Source organism: Pelophylax lessonae (genome assembly GCF_965119305.1).
Source record: "Pelophylax lessonae genome assembly, chromosome: 1".
NCBI classification, from domain to species: domain Eukaryota; kingdom Metazoa; phylum Chordata; class Amphibia; order Anura; family Ranidae; genus Pelophylax; species Pelophylax lessonae.
The window spans coordinates 794,396,902-794,419,351 of NC_138768.1; the positions used below are offsets into that span (position 1 = coordinate 794,396,902).

At 44.7% G+C, this 22,450-nt stretch overlaps 1 protein-coding gene across 1 annotated transcript in view; it reads right to left on the reverse strand.

The window, feature by feature from the left end:
* EVC2 (EvC ciliary complex subunit 2) overlaps positions 1–22,450 on the reverse strand; it is a 316,078-nt gene that overhangs the window by 248,866 nt on the left and 44,762 nt on the right. The window contains exon 4 of the mRNA XM_082263099.1: positions 12,301–12,357. Within this exon, the coding sequence (XP_082119225.1) occupies positions 12,301–12,357 (57 nt within the window). The remainder of the gene's footprint in view (positions 1–12,300; positions 12,358–22,450) is intronic.

Consider the following 22,450-nt stretch of genomic DNA (forward strand, 5'->3'; position numbering starts at 1 on the left):
CCGACGATCGGTACGTGTGTACGGGGCTTTATTGTATTCCCTTTCTCTGAAAAGCTTGTTCCTTATGCTAGGGTGGCCAGTACAGTATTTGTACATTGATATCATATCCCCCTCAATCGTCTCAGAGAGAATAAGTTCAGTGCTTGTAGTCTTTCCTCATAGCGGATGTTCTCCATTCCCCTGATTATTTTTGTTACCCTTCTCTGGCTTTCTCCAGTACCAGAACATCCTTCCTGAGGACCGGTGCCCAGAACTGGACGGAATACTCCAGATGTGGCCGGACCAGAATCTTGTAGAGTGGGAGAATAATCTCTTTATTTCTGGAGTGAATCCCCTTTTTTATACATGCCAGTATTCTACTGGCTTTGTTTGCAGCGGCTTGGCATTGCATGCCACTGCCAAGCCTTTTGTCCACTAGGACCCCCAGGTCCTTTTCCATCTTGGATTCATCCAGAGAATCCCCCCTAGTGAGTAGCTTGTGTTCGTGTTTCTGACGTCCAAGTGCATTACTTTACATTTTTCAACATTAAACCTCATCTGCCATGTAGTTGCCCACCCCATTATTTTGTTCAGGTCTGCTTGTAAGGTTTCCACATCCTGCATAGAAGATATTGGCATGCTTAGTTTATTATCATCCGCAAATACTGAGATTGTGCTAGATATCCCCTCCTCTAGATAATTTATAAATAAATTAAACAGGATTGGTCCCAGGACAGAACCCTGGGGGACCCCACTTACCACACCCGCCCAATCCGAGTACTCCCCATTTATCACCTCCCTCTGGACTCTCCCCTGGAGCCAGTTCTCTATCCAGGTACTCCCCTATGGTCCATACCTACCTTCCTTAGTTTGTACAGTAAGCGTTTGTAGGGAACGGTGTCAAAGGCCTTTGCAAAGTCCAGATACACCACATCCACAGGCTTACCTTTATCTAGGTGGCAGCTCACTTCATCATAGAAGGTTAATAGATTTGTCTGGCAAGAACGATTTTTCATGAATCCATGCTGATTACTACTGATAATACCGTTTTCATTACTAAAGTCTTGTATATAGTCCCGTAACATCCCCTCCAAAATCTTGCAGACTACAAATGTTAGGCTGACAGGTCTATAGATAAATGGTGGGGGAGGTAAAAAGATAAAAAGTGGAAGGTCTATAGTTCCCCGGGATACATCTCGGCCCCTTTTTAAATATTGGTACTCGTTGGCTTTTTTCCAATGAGCTGGCACCATTCCCGTCTGTAGACTATCCGTAAAGATCAAGAATAAAGGTCTGTAGTGTTAGTGATGCTTCTTTTACTTTACCAATGAAAGGAGAAGCAACACACTAAAAAGTTAATCTCTCAGTCACTCTGTTCCATCCTTCTATCCGCATGTTCCTTGCAGTGCAAGATACCCAATTGGCACTTTGCTCAGAGTTTTGCTATACAGGGACTTGAAGAGATTGATAGGAGGCCAATTTCAGGTACTTACATTGCTTCTGTTTCAAAAATACATGAAGGATTTATTAATGAATACATCATCCATTGTGGCACTTTCTACCTTTCAGAATATACATACATTGATGATAGATAAGCAATTTGGAGCTAGGCGTGTGACAGATTAGGATAATTCAGAGATGCGATAGCCACTATTCAACTTTGACAGCAGTTAAAGTGACCTATGCTACTTTATCTTACTACCTGTGTATAGAGCCTGCTGAAAGCGCTTCCCTGCTCCCTGTGACATGTCTCAGTTCCCTAGAAATCCCTAGATAGCAGCTGTGAAAAGTTAACTTTACTTTCTGAAGTCAAATGAGTACAGCTGAAAGGTAGGAAAGTCTGCAATGACACCACCCTCTCCGTTTCCAGTTGGTGAAGAGTAATATTTTCTATTAGCTGACAACACAGCCAATACAAACAAAAATTCCACATCTTATTTTTTCTACCATATTTTCTACTGTCCTACAATACCTTATTATTGGTTCCATATCCTTTCCTATCCTCCGCACCTAAATAGTGTGTCTATATTCCCTCCCATCCTTCAAACCCCATTGTTGTTTCCATACCTTCACTCATCCTTCACAGCTCATTGATGATTTTTGCTTCCATACCCCCTTCTATCCCCCTCTATTCCATGGTTGGTTCTATACCGTCTCCTATCCTGCACACCACTTTGCCGTTTCCATACCCTTGCCCGTCCTCCACAGCCCTTTGTTGGTTCCATACCTTTTTCTGTCCACCACAATTCATTATTGGTTCAATATCATCATCTGTCTTCCACAGCTCTTTGCCGTTTCCATATGCAATCCTGTCCTCCACAGCTCATTGTTGGTTCAATACCCTCTCCTGTCCTCCACAGCTCACTGTTGGTTCAATACCCTCTCCTGTCCTCCACAGCTCATTGTTGGTTCAATACCCTCTCCTGTCCTCCACAGCTCATTGGTGGTTCAATATCCTCTCCTATCCTCCACAACTCATTCTTGGTTCAATACCCTTGCCTGTCCTGCACAGTACTTTGTTGTCTCCATACCCTCTGCTGTCCTCTACAGCTCATTCTTGGTTCTATACCCTTTCCTGTTCTCTACAGCTCTATGTTGGTTCTATACCCTCTCCTGTCCTCCACAGCTCATTGTTGGTTCAATACCCTCTCCTGTTCTCCACAGCTCATTATTGGTTCAATACCCTCTCCTGTCCTCCACAGCTCATTGTTGGTTCAATACCCTCTCCTGTCCTCCACAGCTCATTGTTGGTTCTATACCCTCTCCTGTCCTCCACAGCTCATTGTTGGTTCAATACCCTCTCCTGTTCTCCACAGCTCATTGTTGGTTCAATACCCTCTCCTGTCCTCCATAGTTCATTGTTGGTTCAATACCCTCTCCTGTCCTCCACAGCTCATTGTTGGTTCTATACCCTCTCCTGTCCTCCACAGCTCATTGTTGGTTCAATACCCTCTCCTGTCCTCCACAGCTCATTGTTGGTTCTATACCCTCTCCTGTTCTCCACAGCTCATTGTTGGTTCTATACCCTCTCCTGTTCTCCACAGCTCATTGTTGGTTCAATACCCTCTCCTGTCCTCCACTGGAGCTCATGGTTGGTTCAATACCCGCTCCTGTCCTCCACAGCTCATTGTTGGTTCAATACCCTCTCCTGTCCCGCATAGTTCATTGTTGGTTCAATACCATCTCCTGTCCTCCACAGCTCATTGTTGGTTCAATACCCTCTCCTGTCCTCCATAGTTCATTGTTGGTTCAATACCCTCTCCTGTCCTCCACAGCTCATTGTTGGTTCAATACCCTCTCCTGTCCTCCACAGCTCATTGTTGGTTCTATACCCTCTCCTGTTCTCCACAGCTCATTGTTGGTTCTATACCCTCTCCTGTCCTCCACAGCTCATTGTTGGTTCAATAGCCTCTCCTGTCCTCCACTGGAGCTCATTGTTGGTTCAATACCCGCTCCTGTCCTCCACAGCTCATTGTTGGTTCAATACCCCCTCCTGTCCTCCATAGTTCATTGTTGGTTCAATACCCTCTCCTGTCCTCCACAGCTCATTGTTGGTTCAATACCCTCTCCTGTCCTCCACAGCTCATTGTTGGTTCAATACCCCCTCCTGTCCTCCATAGTTCATTGTTGGTTCAATACCCTCTCCTGTCCTCCATAGTTCATTGTTGGTTCAATACCCTCTCCTGTCCTCCATAGTTCATTGTTGGTTCAATACCCTCTTCTGTCCTCCACAGCTCATTGTTGGTTCTATACCCTCTCCTGTCCTCCATAGTTCATTGTTGGTTCAATACCCTCTGATGTCTCCCACAATTCATTGTTGCTTCAATAGCCTCTCCTATTTTCCACAACTCATTGTTGGTTCAATACCCTCTCCTGTCCTCCACAGCTCTTTGTTATTTCCATACCCTCTCCTGTCCTCCATAGCTCTTGTTGTTACAATAATGCATTGTTGTCATGGTCTTACCTTCTTGCTGTTCTCCTTCGTTTGACATGTGCTGGCGGCCATCTTGGTTTCTGGGTTTCTTGTAGCCTCCTACTCTGCGGCTCCTCCTTCCCACTGGGAGGAGCTGGATGCCTAGCTCTTATATATAGGAGGTCTGTGGCTTCAGTTCCCTGCTTGGTCCTCCTGTGTAGGTTTCTCCAACGTGTTTCATGTCTCCCTGTTGAAGCCACTGGTGTGTAATCGTTTCACTTCCTCGGTTCCTCGGCCTCGTCCGGTCCAAGTGGGCAATCGTGAGGAGTATGAGGTGAGCAATATCCTGGACTCACGCCTGGTCCGCGGTCGGGTGCAGTTTTTGGTTCATTGGCGTGGTTATGGTCCAGAAGAGCGTTCCTGGGTTCCCTCCGCAGATGTCCACGCTCCTGCCTTGCTCCGTGCCTTCCACGCACGCTTCCCTCAGAAACCGTTCTTTACTCCGCGGAGGAGGGGCTGTCATGGTCTTACCTTCTTGCTGTTCTCCTTCGTTTGACATGTGCTGGCGGCCATCTTGGTTTCTGGGTTTCTTGTAGCCTCCTACTCTGCGGCTCCTCCTTCCCACTGGGAGGAGCTGGATGCCTAGCTCTTATATATAGGAGGTCTGTGGCTTCAGTTCCCTGCTTGGTCCTCCTGTGTAGGTTAATAAGTGGATGCCAACCTACACAGGAGGACCAAGCAGGGAACTGAAGCCACAGACCTCCTATATATAAGAGCTAGGCATCCAGCTCCTCCCAGTGGGAAGGAGGAGCCGCAGAGTAGGAGGCTACAAGAAACCCAGAAACCAAGATGGCCGCCAGCACATGTCAAACGAAGGAGAACAGCAAGAAGGTAAGACAATGACAATTGTAAATGTATATTATATACACACATGCTGACATATATACATACATACAAACACTATATATATATATATATATATATATATATATATATATATTACCCTTGCTTATGAATGAGCTACAGTCAATGCTAGACCCAGAATATGTAAAAAACTGTTGGGCTAGTAAATGTTTTTGCTATACTTACATACATTTGCACGTAACCTCTAACACAAACATTAATATGAATAAACTTATGGCTTTACACGCATATTTATGTATAGACCTTGCCATCAATTTTAGTGGCGTCCAAGAGATTCCCTGCGGCCGAAAACAGCTTATGAATAGCTGAGCCACAGTGCACAGTTTAGATGTAAACCCTCTCTAAAATATATAATGCTCATAACAAACTAATTCTCCTTGCAAATTAAAATCTCTATTGTGCAATTCACAAATTCTATCTAGGGAAAACAATCCCAGCTTAACAGATTTGATAAAGCTTTGCTATATTAAATCCGGTTTCTCATGGGCTGTGAGAAGCGCTGGAGGTTAGCGTTGTCTCTGCAATCCAAGTCATTGTATATTCATAGAATTATCTGTACACAGTTTGAGAAATAGGGGTCCAGTGCCACAGGCTTCTATTTAACATCAGCCTTAGCTATCTATATTATGAGGAATAATTTATGGCCAGCACATGTTATAAATAGTAAACACTTTGCACTTGACCTCTGCCGTGTACTACCTAGCAACTGGGAACGTACAACATTAACATGCCAAGGTGGACATGAATAAGTAGAGGAGGGGCTTTGACAACAGGACTGCATGTATGAATTAGTATCTGTGGGATAAAAGTAATTATCAGCAATTATGTGTGTATTTTATTTAATAATATATTAGTATTTCAACGTATTAGTAAACTCCACCCAATGGTAAACTATTTATTGTTAACTCAAAACACAACTTAGAGCCGGTTCACACTGAGGCGACACGACTCCTTACTACTTCGGGGGCGACTTGTGCATTACCATGCACCACGACTTCGGAGCGACTTGCAGGGACTTCACATAATGGAAGTCTATGCAAGTCGCTCCGAGGTCGCCCCAAATTAGTACAGGACCCTTTTTCTAAGTCGGAGCGACTTGTGTCGCTCCTGTTAGAACGGGTCCTGTAGCGGTCAATGGACCGCGAGGGAGCGCGACTTGTCAGGCTGACAAGTCGCCTGACAAGTCGCGCTAGTGTGAACCGACTAAAGGGTAAGCCAACTCAAAACTGATACTTCATTATTTGGTAGATGCTGAAGAGTTAAACCACCTTAATGCCATACATATCTCAGGGCAAGACCTAGATCTGTGACCCTGTAGTGGTCATTATGAAGGGTTCCAATCTCGGTGTTGGATTATGTATTTATTTTATATTACCCATATTATAATATCAGGTGTGGGAAGACGCTATGATGGAAAAATGCAGAGTCTGGAATGATTGCAGTGAATCTAACTACACAAATATCCAAGGCATAAAGGAAGCCAGAGGCTTACACAATCCACCAGGCTTTGTTCCTATTATTAAGTGCCATCAAATTGAGTCCTAGTGACTTGATGAATGAGAGCTCCACAGGCTTTACCTATAACCATATTGCTTTGGAAGGTCTGACCCTTTACACCTTCTATGATTGAGATGTTTAATGACTTCATAAGGTTTGTTTGGAAGGCTTTATTAAATTTGTGCTTTAAACTCTGCATGAGTACAATGTATTTTCAAACATATGTTTACCATGTTACAAAGAACCCCATTGTGTTGATATGAGAGCTGTATCATCACATGTGTCTAAGGCCTAGAAGAAGGGTTTAAAGCTAATCCCTTCATTCAGTTCTGGAAATCTAGTAGCCTGTAAGGATTATATCCACCTTGTTTCTATTTGTAAAAGCATTTTATTAGGGCCCCCCCCCCCCCGTCATAGAAGCCAATAGACTTCAAATCAAAATTGGGGTACAAGCCCACATGCCTACTGATAGGGGTCCCCATATTTCTCTTCAAGATCAAGGAGACATGGTCTCCTATTCTCTTGAAGAATTGGCGCTTAGTCTTCTCAATGTAATAGGCTTTGCATTTACATTTCATGAGGTATATTACACCTACTGTTTGACAAGTGGTTCTGTGTTTAGGTGTCCAAACAGTGCCATTGGGAAGGGATATATCCATACCCTTCAAAATAAAAGGGCAATAGTTACATCTCCCACATGAAATGAACCCACAACGGGTCTATCGGATTGATTATTGGTTGAATCAATGGCCTGTGACCAAACTGTCCCTAAGCGACTTAGATCGTGTGTACGTAATCTCTGGATATGGCTTAATATATTTTTGAATTTTTTGGTCTGCAGTTAAGAGATACCAGTCCTTCTCATAGATGGACCTAATCTTATGATGTTGCCTGCTGTAGCGAGTAATGATTCTGGTAGATGTAGTTTGTGTGGTCTTTTTAGGTTTGTATAGTAGGGATGCCCTGTCCTGGGACTTGACCCTAATATACTCTTTTCTGAGACCTTTTTGGCTATATCCCCTTGCTGTATCCCTTTTCGCTGTTGTAGTGCCTTGGCCTCAATCTGAAAATTATCATCTGAAGTACAGTTCTATTTAATCCTAAAGGAACTGACTGTATGGTATACTTCATATCAAAGGCTTGGGATGTGAACTTGCAGCGTGCAGTATAGTGTTACCAGCTGAGGGTTTCCTATACAAAGTTGAACAGAGGACACCACCTTCACCGACATAGATTTCCACATCAAGGAAAGTGATTCTCTCCTGATGAAATTCGTATGTGAATTTCAAATTAAAGGTATAATGTTTGAAGTCTTCCAAAATCATACCAAGTCATCCTTCAATCCTGCCCATACCATAAAAACATTCTCTATATAGCATTCTATAATAGTATATTGTTGAGATAATTAATTTGTGTCATCTGAAATAGTTCACGCTCCCACCCACCAGGTACAGGTTTGCATAAGAGGGAGCACACCTTGCTCTCATGATAACTCCCTGCACCTGGAGGTAATGGGAACATTTAAAAATGAAAATATTATGTGTAAGGATAAAATTTAACACCTGAATGATGAACTCATTGTAATTCCAGGTTTGTCGGCCTTGTTCATCCAACATTTCTCAGATGACTTATACGTATACCTCGTTATGTGGGGGATAGAGTTATACAAAGCTTCAATATCTATGGTTACTAGCCATGCATCTGCAGGGACATGTAGTCCATCGATCATTTTTAACAACTCTATAGTGTCTTTCACATAGGAAGACAGAGCCTTTACAAGGGAGTACATTAATCTAGCATTTTCTGTGAGTGAGTTGCACCCTGAAATTATTGGACGACCAGGGGGAAGAGGTGAGGTTTTTGTGAACGTTCGGCAGAGCGTAGAAAGTTGGGGTTGTAGGATGTGGATTATCCAAGAACTTAAAGGCATTTGTTTGTATTGATTAAACCTTTCTGGAGTGCTTGTGTGAGAATGTTCTTGAATTTTAATGCGTTTTGTTGTAGGAATGCGGCTGGAACTGGTTTGTACCAGTCACGATTACATATAATGTCAAGGCACATCTTTTCATACCCTTCTGTGTTCATGATTACCAGATTACCGTCCTTGTCAGATGTTTGTTATTCCGCAAAGATTTAATGGCTTATCTTTGGGTAAACGGTAAGTTAGGTATAGGTCTCGTGTTCCAACTTGTCGCTTCAATAGCTTTGGTTACAAAGGGCCAGATGTTAGGGTTGCCTTGTAAAATAAGGAAGGATTTGCATCTGGGTTTGTATGTTAAGGGTGGTGCAAAATCGGGGGTATCCAGTGTGGGGGGAGGGAATTGGGGGACATGGTTCCCCCCCCCCCCCTGGGGGGAGGGAGGGAATTGGGGGACATGGTCCCCCCCCCCCACGTCGGACGACACCCCAGGATTGCCCTCCTCCCATAGATCCATGAGGTCTTGAAGAGCCTGTAGGTCTTCCATAGAGACAATTTCAAAAAGGGAGCCATCAGAGGTAGGGGTACTCAAATATTGGTGGTGCACCGAAATGAAAATTTTGAAAAGAAAACAGAAAATTCAGGATACATTTGGCCGAAAATCGAAACCCGAAATGAATAGTTTTTAAAAAATATATATATTTTTTAAAAATAATTATATTGTATTCGACTTTTTATTTAATTAGAAAAAAAAAGTAAAAAAAAAAAGAGCAAGAAAAGCTCAAGAAAAATGATGCAACCTTTTAAATTCTTTACATACACTGGTCCATTGTGCTTTCCTATAAAAATGCATTGAAAAAGTGGCAAATATGCATTCGTGTTGCATGTTTGATGCAGTTGTTGAGTCACATGACCTACGAAAAAGTTGCGGCAAAATATTGAGTGTTTTTTTTGGTGGCCATTATCGGCACCTTTTTTTTTTTATTAAACATCAAATCAGATTCACCATTTTGCACATTTGTGATGCATTGCATTAATAGTAATTAATTATTTTTTTTTTCATTTTTTTATTTATAATAAAATTATTTTGTCAATGTGCAAAATGGTGAAAGTGGGATGCCACTCATTTTGGTGTTTCTTAAAAGTCAGCAGCTACAAAAAGTGTAGCTGCTGACTTTTAATAAACACACACTCACCTGTCCCACGGTCCAGGGATGCGGCTGCCCGATGCCTCGATCCTTTCCCGCTCCTTTTGGCGGCGCTGGCATCTCTAGTGTGGGCACTCAGCTGTGACAGCTTGTGGCTTCACAGCCGGGTGCGCACTTCACATGCACGAGTTGCGCTGTGCGTTGTGAATGGCCAGGAAATCTTCTAGGGACCTGTAATGTGCCTAGGCAGCGCAAGCGGCAGAGGGAGTGGGTACCTGTCAAATCTAGGTACCCCTGCCAAATGTGGCATGTCAGGGGGTCAGCAGTATTAAATGGAATTTTTCACAAGTTTATGTGTAAAAGTTCACTTCATGAGTTGATGGACAGCGCACTTTTTCTGTTTGTTAAATATTGTTTTGGATCTGGTATTCGGGTTTCTTAAAGTGCAGCAGTCTTAGACAGGCCATACAGGGTTCAAATCTTGGCCAGTTCAGTAGGAACCGGCTGAGATTCGAACCGTGTATGCGCAGGCTGAATTTACCAAGTTGATCGATCTATCAGCTTGGGTACAGCCAGCATGCTGGGTTTTATCTGCTATAGCCGCTAGCAATAATCACCGTCTTCTCCCTGCGGGGACAACTTTCCCCATCTTCCCTCGTTGGGAGAACATAACCCAGAAGGAGGGATTTCTGCATCAATACTGTCTGTGTTGATGGGGGGGGGATAGAGTGAATTTATTTCCTGCAAACCGTGGTTGCAGAAAAAAAAAATTGCTCCGTGTATGGCCGGCCTTAGTGTCGTTACAACCAATCGCAAAGGTTTGTGTTATAGATTGGGATTTTTTCAAACTGCAGCCCATGGGGTACACAATTGTGTAAAATGTTAAATGATGTAGCAATAGCAAGACCACGAAACACATGGACCTAATAATATGGAGCGGTTTCTGCATACTTTAAGTGCCGGTTCACATGTATGCGATGCGGGAACCCTGCAAATCCACTGTGGGTTCCTGCATGGCATTCAACTCGCAGGCAGTTCACACTGCCATATGCGAATCGCAGGGGGTGTCAATACAAAGTTAACGACACCCCCAGATCAGTTCACATATCGCAGTGCAAACTGACAGTACGGACATGAATCGGATCGCATAGGTGTGAACACCCATGCAATCCGATTCTGGTGCGGACCCAAAGAAGGGTCCTGTGCGAGTTGTGTCTGAATGTGATGTGAATTCAGCCATACAATCTGTATGGCAGAATTTGCATTGCACAGACATCGCATGTGATTTTCAGAGTAGTGCGCTCCGAATCACATGCGATGTCTGTCATCGCACATATGTGAACCGGGACAGGTTTATAGCAAGTGTAATGATCATTCCAGTAATTGCATCCAACTGGACTTGTTCTGTAATGTTGCAAAAAATCAGGCTTTATCAGGCGTTTTTGCCTACTGAGGAGCCGCAGGTGTTGCATACAGTCGTACGTGTACAGACATCTGTAGAGGACTTCTGTACACCACACCTATGGCCCCAGGGTGGGGTATTGCTCATTACATCATATGAGGTGTATGAGGTCTTAGTGTTTATTTTTCTCATACTTGTCAAAACATGGGATGTGTAAGGCTCGGTCCACACTGCCGCGACCTCTAAGTCGCCTCATAAGGGGCGAATTCTAGCGCGACTTTTAGCGCGACTTCAGCATGACTTTGCGCGACTTATGAATTTTTTTACGCGATTTATATGATAGATGACTTTGTACGACTTTGTATTTGGCCAATCAGAATATGATGTGACTTAATTTCCCTTTCCTGTTTTTTTTTTTTTGCTGGCATTTATCGGGCATTTTTTGGGCGTCTTTGGAGGCAGGCATGTCTTTAGTGTCTGGGGGGTCTAAAAAGTGTACCTGTGAAGTTTCATCTCTGTAGCATGTCCAGAACCAGATATAAAAGATAATTTTTCTTATAATTTATATGAGCACATGAATATGGCTTCTCTCCAAATGCCCGATAAATGCCAGCAAAAAAAAAAAATGCAAGGTGTAGAGAAGCCGCCACACTGCTGTATTAATAATAATAAGAAAAATGATCTTTTTTTCTGGTTCTGGACATGCTACAGTAACAGAGCTGAAACTTCACAGGTACACTTTTTAGACCCCCCAGACACTAAATCCAAAAAAAGTCATGCCTGCCTCCAAAAATGCCCGATAAATGCCTGCAAGAAAAACGGCCAGGTGTAGAGAAGCCATATTCATGTGCTACTAAAAATTATAAGAAAAAATGCTCTTTTTTTTCTTGTTCCGACTTTCCATAAAAATGGTCCTGATCACAAGTCGGATCACAAGTCGCTTCAATTAAGATAAGGAGGCGACTCCCATTGAAGTCTATGGGACAAGTCGGATCACAGGTCGCCTCAAAGTAGTACAGGACCCTTTTCTGAAGTCGGAGCGACTTCAGTATTGCCAATTAAGATGGCACTGATTGATTAACATTGCTTTTGTTATGTCAAGCGACTTGGGGCGACTTGAGGGCACACAAGTCGCCTCACAAGTCGCGCTAGTGTGAATGGGCTCTAAGGCCCTTTCACACCAGTGGTCCAATCGAGTCGACCTGTCCGTTTTTCAGATGTCCAATCAGACCAGCCATTGTTCTCTGTGGAGCAGCAGATGTCAGCAGACTTTGATTCGGTCCGATAAAAACAGACAGATCTGTTTCCCATCCATCCGGCGGATCAGATGACAGTCAGATGGAAACAGACAGGCAGACCATTTCTATCCCATCACTCCATAGAGAACAGTGGGCTGTGTCCGTGTCTGCTCTGTATAGTGGAGCGGACACTGACCTGTCATCTGCTTGCTCAGCAGGGCCCTCTCGGTCTGAAAGGGGCCTACGAAACTTTGCATATTGTTACAGACATTAATACTCACTGTTGCACATTTCTGGAACGTCACACCTCCAGAAGAAGCGGAGCGGACCAATCTGGACTGTAAAAAAAGCAGAGTTACAGGAAAAATTAAACATACATAACAGCAAAAGCAGCATAAAAACACAACACACTGAACAAACCAGACAATGTCATTATGAAAAACCTATCGCTATATCAGGTAATCATTGTCCCCCGGCAGAGCCCAACCACTGGAGATCTCCATGAGTACAAACCATTGTGGGGTTTGCAAAAAGGTGAAAAAGAAAAAGTACAACGAAAAATATTTTGTGATAACTGTACGTATTCTTAGTGGCCTTTATTCATACACTATATTACTAAAAGTATTGGGACGCCTACCTTTACACTCACATGAACTTTAATGGCATCCCAGTCTTAGTCCATAGGGTTCAATATTGAGTTGGCCCACCCTTTGCAGCTATAACATCTTCAACTAGTCTAGGAAGGCTGTCCACAAGGTTTAGGAGTGCGTCTGTGGGAATGTTTGACCATTCTTCCAGAAGCGCATTGCACACTGCAGCTTAAAAATGCTCAGTACAGCTTTTTTTTTTCTGAGCTAAAATAGAGCCCATTCATTCTAATGTGCCTATGCACACTGGCGCGTAAATGAGCGCCGCGTATTCTTCAGTAAGAACAAAATAGAAAAATCTGCATTTTTGGACAGTAATTTACGCCTAATGCGTGCAAATACGTGCAATTGTACACAAATTAACGCACACAAACATACTGTTGATCAGCAAAATTGCTAATTTGCATATTTTACAAAAACGCGAGAATAGATTTGCGTGAAAAGACGCAAAAAGACATGAATTTATGTAACCATATTTGCGCGAAAATACGCGAAAATGCACGCATTTCAATAAGACAAATTTACTGCTGAAAAAGGAGATGCTCAAACAGGAGTATCATGTGTAACAGGCCTTAGATGTGATGGCTGTATTCCTTTTTCTTTTTTTGTTTCTCAAAAGGACAGGCTCTCCAGCAGAATGTATCAGTTTACATGAAAAAAAGCCACTTAACACTGGCAGGAGTGATTAAAAGGATCAGCTATTATTTATTTATGCATGCAAAATATTTGTCCCAAATGGAAAAAAAACTGTTTGCTGTAACTGATTATAAAGTGTGAGCTGGAGTTTGGCTTCAATTTGTTAGTATATCTAAATCTGCTAATACGTTTAACATTCCTCTCCCTCAGATTGAAAATGCTTCTGTACCTTTCTATGTTCATTCCTCTAGAGTTCTGTCTCACTAATACAGGAGATGTGTTACTGGCCAAATCCCCAGGTGAAAACAGAGGGAAAAAGCCCGCAAAAAGAAAACTAATGCATCAACCACATCTAATGATTGGTAAGCTGCAATATATAAAAATTTGTTGTTTTGGATTTATTACCAATTTAAACTGCTTACATTAAAAAAAAAAATACATTTATTGATGTATTAACTGCTTGCCGACCGCTCGCTGCAGATATACTGCGGAAGGCTGGCTTGGCTGCGTGAATCGCTGCACCCATACGTTGATACATCGGGAGCGTGGAGGGCGCACATGCAGTGATTCATGAGAGGGGAAGCTGATCTGCGGGACCGCCGGCCCTGATTGCTGATGGGCACCTGCGATCACTCTCCGGAAAGACAGAACGGTGATCTGCTGTTGTAAACACGGCAGACCGTTGTTCTGTCAGTTATCATTACAGGGCTCCTGTGATCCTCCTAGTTAGGATTACAGGTCCCTGTGTTGATCCAATAAGCCCATCCCCCTCACAGTTAGAAAACACCCCCTAATCTCACATTTAACCCTTTGATTGTCCCTGGGTTAACCCCTTCCCTGCCAGTGTCATTATTACAGTAACAGTGTATTTTTTTTTTAGCATTGATTACTGTAGTATTGTCACTGGTCCCCCCCAAAACTGTCAAAAATGTCAGTTAGAAGTCCGATCTGTCCGCCGCAATGTCGCAGTCCCGCTAAAAATCGCTGATCGCCGCCATTACTAGTAAAACATAAAAAAATAAATATAAATGACATAAATCTTTCCCCTAGTTTGTAAATGGGATAACTATTACGCAAACCAATCAAAAAACACTTATTGGGATTTTTTTTTACCAAAAATATGTAGCAGAATACAAATTGACCTAAAAGGATAAAAAAAATTTGATTTTTACATTTTATTTTTGGGATTTTTACAAAAGTGAAAAGTGAAAGTGAAAAAAACATTGTATTTTTTTCAGAATTGTTGCTCTTTTTCTGTTTAGAGCGCAAACAATAAAACATCGCACAGGTGATCAAATACCACCAAAAGAAAGCCCTGTTTGTGGGAAAAAAGGACATCAATTTTATTTGGGTACAGCGTCGCACGACCGCGCAATTGTCCATTAAATTAACACAGTGCCGAATCGCAAAAAATGGCCTGGTCTTTAAGGGGGTAAAACCTTCCGGTCCAGAAGTGGGTAATGAATACAGACTAGCAATTCTTTGTGTTCTTTTGAACTGCGATCACATCTCAGGGTTTTGAATTGTGGGCGGATTTGCCATGATTCTGCCCGCCAATTCAAAGTGGCGAGGCGTGAATGACAAATCCCAGAAAGCACATTTGACATGGCATTCATTTAAAAGGGAAACTAAAACCGCAGTGCGGTTTTATGGAGATTGTCTGGCACTAAATTGCGCTGCAATCGCGGCAACCTGCATTGTGTGAAGCATGTCGCCCAAAAAAAGTTCAGGAGCGACTTTTGGGCGACATGCTTCACGCACCGCTGCGATTTATCGCGGAAGAACAGCACCGAGATTTTAGGTACCATTCAAATGAATGGCATGTCAAACGTGCTTTCTGCGATTTGTCGTTCGCACCTCGCCACTTTCTGCGATTCATAACGCCGAGATATAAAAGCAGTCTAAATCTGCTTCATTTTCAGCTTTACAGCCGAATTCTTGCATAAGCCCAGTTGTGATCGATTCTCTAAGTGCCAAGCTGTGTGTAGATAATACGGTAAAAGGGGTTACCGCAGGTGAAAATCTCTAAGTGATTTGGTTATACATGCTCACACAAGGAGAATTTATTGTGACCTCACGTAGCAAACGACAGCAGACAAAACTCGGATGGCATTTTCAATTTCAGTCTGAGACTACCGCAATAAGATAAAAAGCGCGGGGCCATTAAACTCCAATCAAAGGCTCAAATATGGAACCATAAAACGCGCTTGAAAGCCGCAATGTAAATATTCGCATTGTAAAAGCAGCTCTGCCCAACCACCCATGAAAGAGAACGGCAGAAAATTACTTATTGATTTCCACTGACGAGAACACAAATTATTCGCTTTGACAAGAACATGCAATATTTTGTTCAAGATCAAAGAGGAAAGGATGAGTGCAGGTATTCCTTATAATCTGTTATTTTGAAGAAGCTTTATGGAAAGTGGAAGTTAGTAAAGTATCTCTGCAGAATAAACTTTTCATTTCGAACAAGGTGGGGAAGGGATACAACTCCTATGAGGTATTTATTGTAACCTGTCTCCAAATCATGGAGATGTCTTTTACTGGGGAAGGGAGCAAGTCAGTGCAGCCAAGGATTAAGGACTCATACACATGTGCGTCAGGGACTCGCACTCCTCTGAAAAGCTATCCATGCTCAAATTGCTTTTCAGAAGTGTTTGACAGGTGGTGAGGAGGCTGTCCTGCTAATGGCTATTGGGATACAGCAGCTTTTTGACATCTGTGTGTGGCAGGTGCATAGCCCCAAACTTAGATAATATGAGTTTGGGTAGACTTCAACAAAATGGTGACCATCTGCACACAGACACTGACCCTCTGTTGCAAAAATGCAAATGAGATGGGTAAAAGATGGCTTCATGTTCTTCACCCGTAGAGAACTCCTCAGACATGTTTCGCCCTTTTCGGGGCTTCATTGTGGAGGCCGCTACATAAAGCCCAGAGAAGGGTGAAATGCGTCTGAGGAGTTTTCTACAGGTGAAGAACATGAAGCCATCTTTTAGCCATCTCATTCACATTATTGCAACAGGGAGTCGGTGTCTGTGTGCAGACAGTCACCATTTTGTTGAAGTCTACTAGAGCCTGACAAGCTGATCCTTGCACCAGTCTATTCACATGCTGATCCAACCGACACAAGTTTGGGGGCTTTCAAGCAGTACTATTTTTGCTGTTTTGCATGTGTGTTTGGGGCCGTGCACCCGCACAGATGTTAAATTAGAAGCAGCTGCTGTGTTCTTGCAGCCGCTGCGTCCAAATGACAAGAACAGCCTTCATGGTGATGCACGAAAACCTGTGCATCCCCATGTGGGTAAACACAGCCTTCACACAGATGTACGCTATGATACAGCGGTCTCCAAACTGTGGCCGTTTGCTTGCTTTTTATCTGGCTCTTGGGGCACTATTTCATCCACTGATACCAGCAATGGGGCATAATTCCTCCCACTGACACCACTGAAGGGGCACAGTTCCTCCTAATGATACCAACAATGGGGCACATTTTCTTCCAGTGACACCAACAATGGGGCCCAATGACACGAAAAGATGAGACACAATTCCTCCCAATGACACGACACAGTTTCTCCCAATGACGCGAATGATGGGACCGAGTTCCCCCGAATGACGGGACAGAATTCCTCCCAATAACACCAATGATATGACAGAGTTCCTCCCAATGATGGGACAGAGTTCCTCCCAATGACACCAATGATGGGACAGAGTTCCTCCCAATGACGGGACAGAGTTCCTCCCAATGACACCAATGATGGGACAGAGTTCCTCCCAATGACGGGACAGAGTTCCTCCCAATGACACCAATGATGGGACAGAGTTCCTCCCAATGACGGAACAGAGTTCCTCCCAATGACACCAATGATGGGACAGAGTTCCTCCCAATGACGGGACAGAGTTCCTCCCAATGACACCAATGATGGGACAGAGTTCCTCCCAATGACGGAACACAGTTCCTCCCAATGACACCAATGACGGGACAGAGTTCCTCCCAATGACGGGACAGAGTTCCTCCCAATGACGGGACAGAGTTCCTCCCAATGACACCAATGATGGGACAGAGTTCCTCCCAATGACAGGACAGAGTTCCTCCCAATGACACCAATGACTGGACAGAGTTCCTCCCAATGACGGGACAGAGTTCCTCCCAATGACGGGACAGAGTTCCTCCCAATGACGGGACAGAGTTCCTCCCAATGACGGGACAGAGTTCCTCCCAATGACGGGACAGAGTTCCTCCCAATGAAGGGACAGAGTTCCTCCCAATGAAGGGACAGAGTTCCTCCCAATGAAGGGACAGAGTTCCTCCCAATGAAGGGACAGAGTTCCTCCCAATGAAGGGACAGAGTTCCTCCCAATGAAGGGACAGAGTTCCTCCCAATGAAGGGACAGAGTTCCTCCCAATGAAGGGACAGAGTTCCTCCCAATGAAGGGACAGAGTTCCTCCCAATGAAGGGACAGAGTTCCTCCCAATGACGGGACAGAGTATCTCCCAATGAAGGGACAGAGTTCCTCCCAATGAAGGGACAGAGTTCCTCCCAATGACACCAATGATGGGACAGAGTTCCTCCCAATGACAGGACAGAGTTCCTCCCAATGACACCAATGACTGGACACAGTTCCTCCCAATGACGGGACAGAGTTCCTCCCAATGACAGGACATAGTTCCTCCCAATGACAGGACAGAGTTCCTCCCAATGACACCAAAAACAGGGCATTATTTTTTCCCACTGATGTCAGGACCTTTTCCACTCCCACTGGCCAAAGTCCGGCCCCCTAAAGTCTGAAGGACAGAAAACTAACCCCTTGTTTAGAAAGTTTGGAGACCCTTGCTATAGAACATCCATGTGGACGAGGCTCAAGACTGGAAGATTATATCAAGGGTTCCATCATGTAGAGAAAGGCTGCACTAAGCATACAGGGAGAACGAGCAGATCGACAATCCTGAAAGTGTCGGTTTCTGCACAGACTCCACCCAGTGATAGCTCTTGGCCACAAAAAGAGGTAGATAAATACAATCATTCATAACAAGTACAGCTTTCATTTCAAGAATAAAGTTAAGCAACAAAGTCACTTTAAGGTTTAGATCTCAGAAGTAAATCTTAAAAGACTAGGGCAAACAGTGATTGTAGATCTCCCCAATGGAGACACAGACAAAAACCAAAAAGTACATTCCAAACATGTTTCATGTCCACGTGTCACAAAAACAGGTATGAAAATCTCCAGGGGGGTCACAGTCAGAAATTGAAACTTGACTTTTCCCTACCTTAGCTAAAACAAAAAAATATATATATATATATATGCCTTTAATTTGCACTAAGTTGTGCCTAAATTTTAAAGGTGTGAATGGACATTTGAAGCCCAACTGACCTCGAAGCATTTCAGGCACACCAAAATGGAAGCTTAATATCTTACAGTTTAATTCTAAAGCAGCGATGGCATGGATAGAAAAGCATGTCCCCTGCCAACATGCTGCAGAGAAGGGATCTTGCCCTCTTTATAGAAGAAGTGGTCTCTACCTCGCCGGCACTCCTGGCCCCTCCCTCCTGCCAAGTGCCCCCACAGCAAACAGTTTGCTATGGGGGCACCTGAGCCGAGCCACTGCTCTGTTTGTCTATTCAGACACAGACCCGTGGCTCAGCCTCGCACACTCTCTCTCCTCATTGGCTCACTGACTTTGAATGACAGCAAACAGAGCCAATGGTGCCCACTGCTGTGTCTCATCCAATCGGGAGGGAGGGGCCCGGAAAGCCGAGGCTCTCATGCAACATTGTTGGATCAGGATGGGACTCAGTTAAGTATTGTGGAGGCTGAGAGGGGCTGCTGCTCTCAGAAGATATTTTATCCTAATGCATAGAATGTGTTGCGAATATAAAACACCTTCTGCCTTTAGAACCACTTTAATGCATTCTTTGCATTAAGGTAAAAAACTTTCTGCATGCAGCTCCCCACCCATTTCAATCCAGCACTGTGCACAAGAGCAGCAGCTCTCTCTTTCCTTATTGGACAGAGAGGCAGCACCAGGAACCTTAGGCTCCTGCTACCGTCAATCACAGCCAGTGGGGAGAGAGCGGGGGCGGGCCAAGCCATGCTGTGTGTCAATGGGCACAGAGAGACGGCTCTGGACCAAGCACACACACAAGTGCCCCCATAGCAAGCAGCTTGCTTTGCGGGCACTAGGCAGGGGGGGGGAGGAGCCCAGAGTGCCGGCGGGGGGGGGCCCGAAAAGAGGAAGATGGGGGCTGCTCTGTGCAAAACAATGCACAAAGCAGACAAGAATAACATGTTTGTTATTTAAAAAAAATAAATTGCATTTACTACAGTCCCTTTATTTGGACCTATAGCTCTGCAGTCAGCAAAGCTCATGCTTCTTGCTGATTGGATCGCTCTCGCTCTGACTCAGCAGGATATGTGTTGTACCCTTGCAGAGAGGTCACTGCTTCCCCACAGAAAGCAAGGGTCCCACTCTGCAGCATGCTGGCAGGGGACAGGCTATAGCTGCTTTAGAAAGGAAAAAAACTGTAGGACTGAATATTTTGTTTTGATGCATCTAGCATGGATTTTCCTGATAAATACAGAGTTTGGTTCAGTTTTAAGCTTTCTGGCTTTCACCATCCTCTAAAAGTCCCGAGCCTGCACAAAGTTTGCCCATGGTGTTAGTTTTGGCACCCTTTCTCAGAACATGTAAGGATCGGCATGGGGAGGAGGTTGTACAGGAAAGAATTATGTAACAATAGACTGCACTTTTTAGAAGACCGGTGGGAAAACCCAGAAAAGAAGCCAAGCTGTTGTGGTGGGACCTAAAGTAGGATGGTGCCCATGAGGTATTTGCCAGTACCGTTACTGAGGCTTCCTGGCTACAAGGGATGCGGTGTTCTGGTGCAGATCGATTTTGCTGAGGGTGCATATTGAGTACAAAGTAACATGTCAGGGTTCTCTGGGATCAGCTTGATGGGGGGAGCAGGCACACAACAAAGATTGGTGGTGTTTTTGTTAAATTGAAAACCCCAATACTAATCTCAAGCTATTAAACCACATATCTTGAAACATAGTTGTGCTGTGTGATTAAAGCTTTTAAAACATACCTTGTGTTCATAAAACTACATAATGTTGTGAAAAAACAGAATTTTTGTAAAATCTTACCTGTAAAATTCCTTTCTCTGAGTCCTCCAACAGTCGCCGCCATCTTCATATTCGTCACAATGGGGTATTAGACTTTGCTCCGTAGGAGTAGCTAGGCAACAGAATATGTCAATATTAAAGCTTTTAACATATCCCCACCCCAGGGGGTGGTCCCCTCAGTCTATACCCTCCTGCTTCCTGTTTCCTGCTTCAGTTTCAGTGGAATAGCAGTAGAGTACCTAAACCCCAAAAGAGGGGCGGGGGCGGCGACTGTCGGAGGAATTTTACAGGTAAGATTTTACAAAAATTCCGTTTTCTCTTACGTCCTCCAACAGTCGCCGCCATCTTCATATTCGTCACAATGGGGACGTCCCAAAGCAGTGCAAACATGAGGGGTGGGAAACGCAGCCACGCCTAAAGGCAACGCAGTCTCCACATCAAAGAAAGTAACCTTACCAAAGGAAGGAAACCAGCTGGGCAACACGAGAAAAAATTTGCTCAACGGGAGCAATAACCCAGGAAAAAAACAAATAACCCAGGGATACAAAGAAATCCCAAACAGCCCAAAGGACCAAAACCAGGGACCCTAAGGGACCGCCGCACTAAGAACCTTGCGGCCAAAGGAAGCATCTGCCGATGCTTGAAACATCCACTCTGTGGAACAGAGTGAAGGTGTGCACGGTCGACCAAGTCGCCGCCCTACACACCTGGGCCACAGAAGCCCCATGACGACAGGCCCAAGACGTACTCAGAGATCTGGTAGAGTGCGCCCTCACAGGCATAGGGGAAACTTTACCCCGCAAAGCATAGGCCTGTTCAACGGCCTGTCTGAACCAATTGGAGACGGCAGAAGCCGACGCCGCTACGCCCTTCCGAAGACCCCCGGAAGGACAAACAAAGAATCCGACTTGTGAAAAGATTCAGACGATTTTAGGTAAACCCTAATCGCCCGAACAACATCCAAGGAGTGCAACACCACCTCCTCCGAATGTTTAGACTTCGCGCAAGGCGAAGGCAAGACAATGTCCTCATTGAGGTGAAATTCCGAAACCCTCTTCGGAAAAAAAGAAGGGTTAGGTCGCAAGACCACCTTAACCAAGTGAGTGACCAGATACGGACAATGGCAGGACAAGCTGCCAGCTCCGACACTCTGCGAGCCGAATTGATCGCCACCAAAAAAGGTGACCTTCTAGGACAACATAGACAACGAGATCCACCCGATCCGTTCAAAAAGGACCATGTTGTAACACGGACAGAACAAGATTTCAGTCCCAAGGAGGCAGAGGCACCCTCCTAGGAGGGACCAGATGCCCCCGAACAAAAGTGCCAATCAAGGAGATAGATGCCATAGGACGTTGAAAAAAGAACGGCCATCGCAGACACCTGACCCTTGATCGTAGCCAGCGCCAACCGCTGTCAACACCCTTTCGAAGGAAGGACAACACCCCAGACACCGACCACGGGCGAGGTGAAGACCCCCTGAACTCACACCAGGCAAAATAGGCCTCCGAAATACGGTAAAAGACCTACCCCGAGGAAAAATTCCTCGCGTCGATCAAAGTGTGAATGACCTCAGGGGAGAGACCCCTATCCCTCAGGACCTCGGTTTCAACAGCCAGGCCGGCAAAGCCAGCGACTGCAAGGCAGGATGAAATATCAGCCCTTGAGACCGGAGATCTTCCCGAAGAGGCAGACGCCACAGGGCGTCGACCGCCAAACGCACGAGGTCTGCGTACCAGGACCGGCGAGGCCAGTCCGGTGTCACAAGAATCACCGTGTTTTGGTTCCGAGACGAACCTGCGAAGGAACCTGGGCAGCAATTGAAACGGTGAAAACGCATACATCAGTCGGTACTGATTCCACGGAGCTACCAACGCGTCTGACGCGTCTGCCCGAGGATCGCGCGCACAACATCTGGAGAACACCCGGACGGAGGGGCCATTCCCCCTGGTCCAGGGACTGGCGGCATCAGATAATCCGCCAGCCAGTTCTCCACCCCCGGAATGTGAACCTCCGATATCGC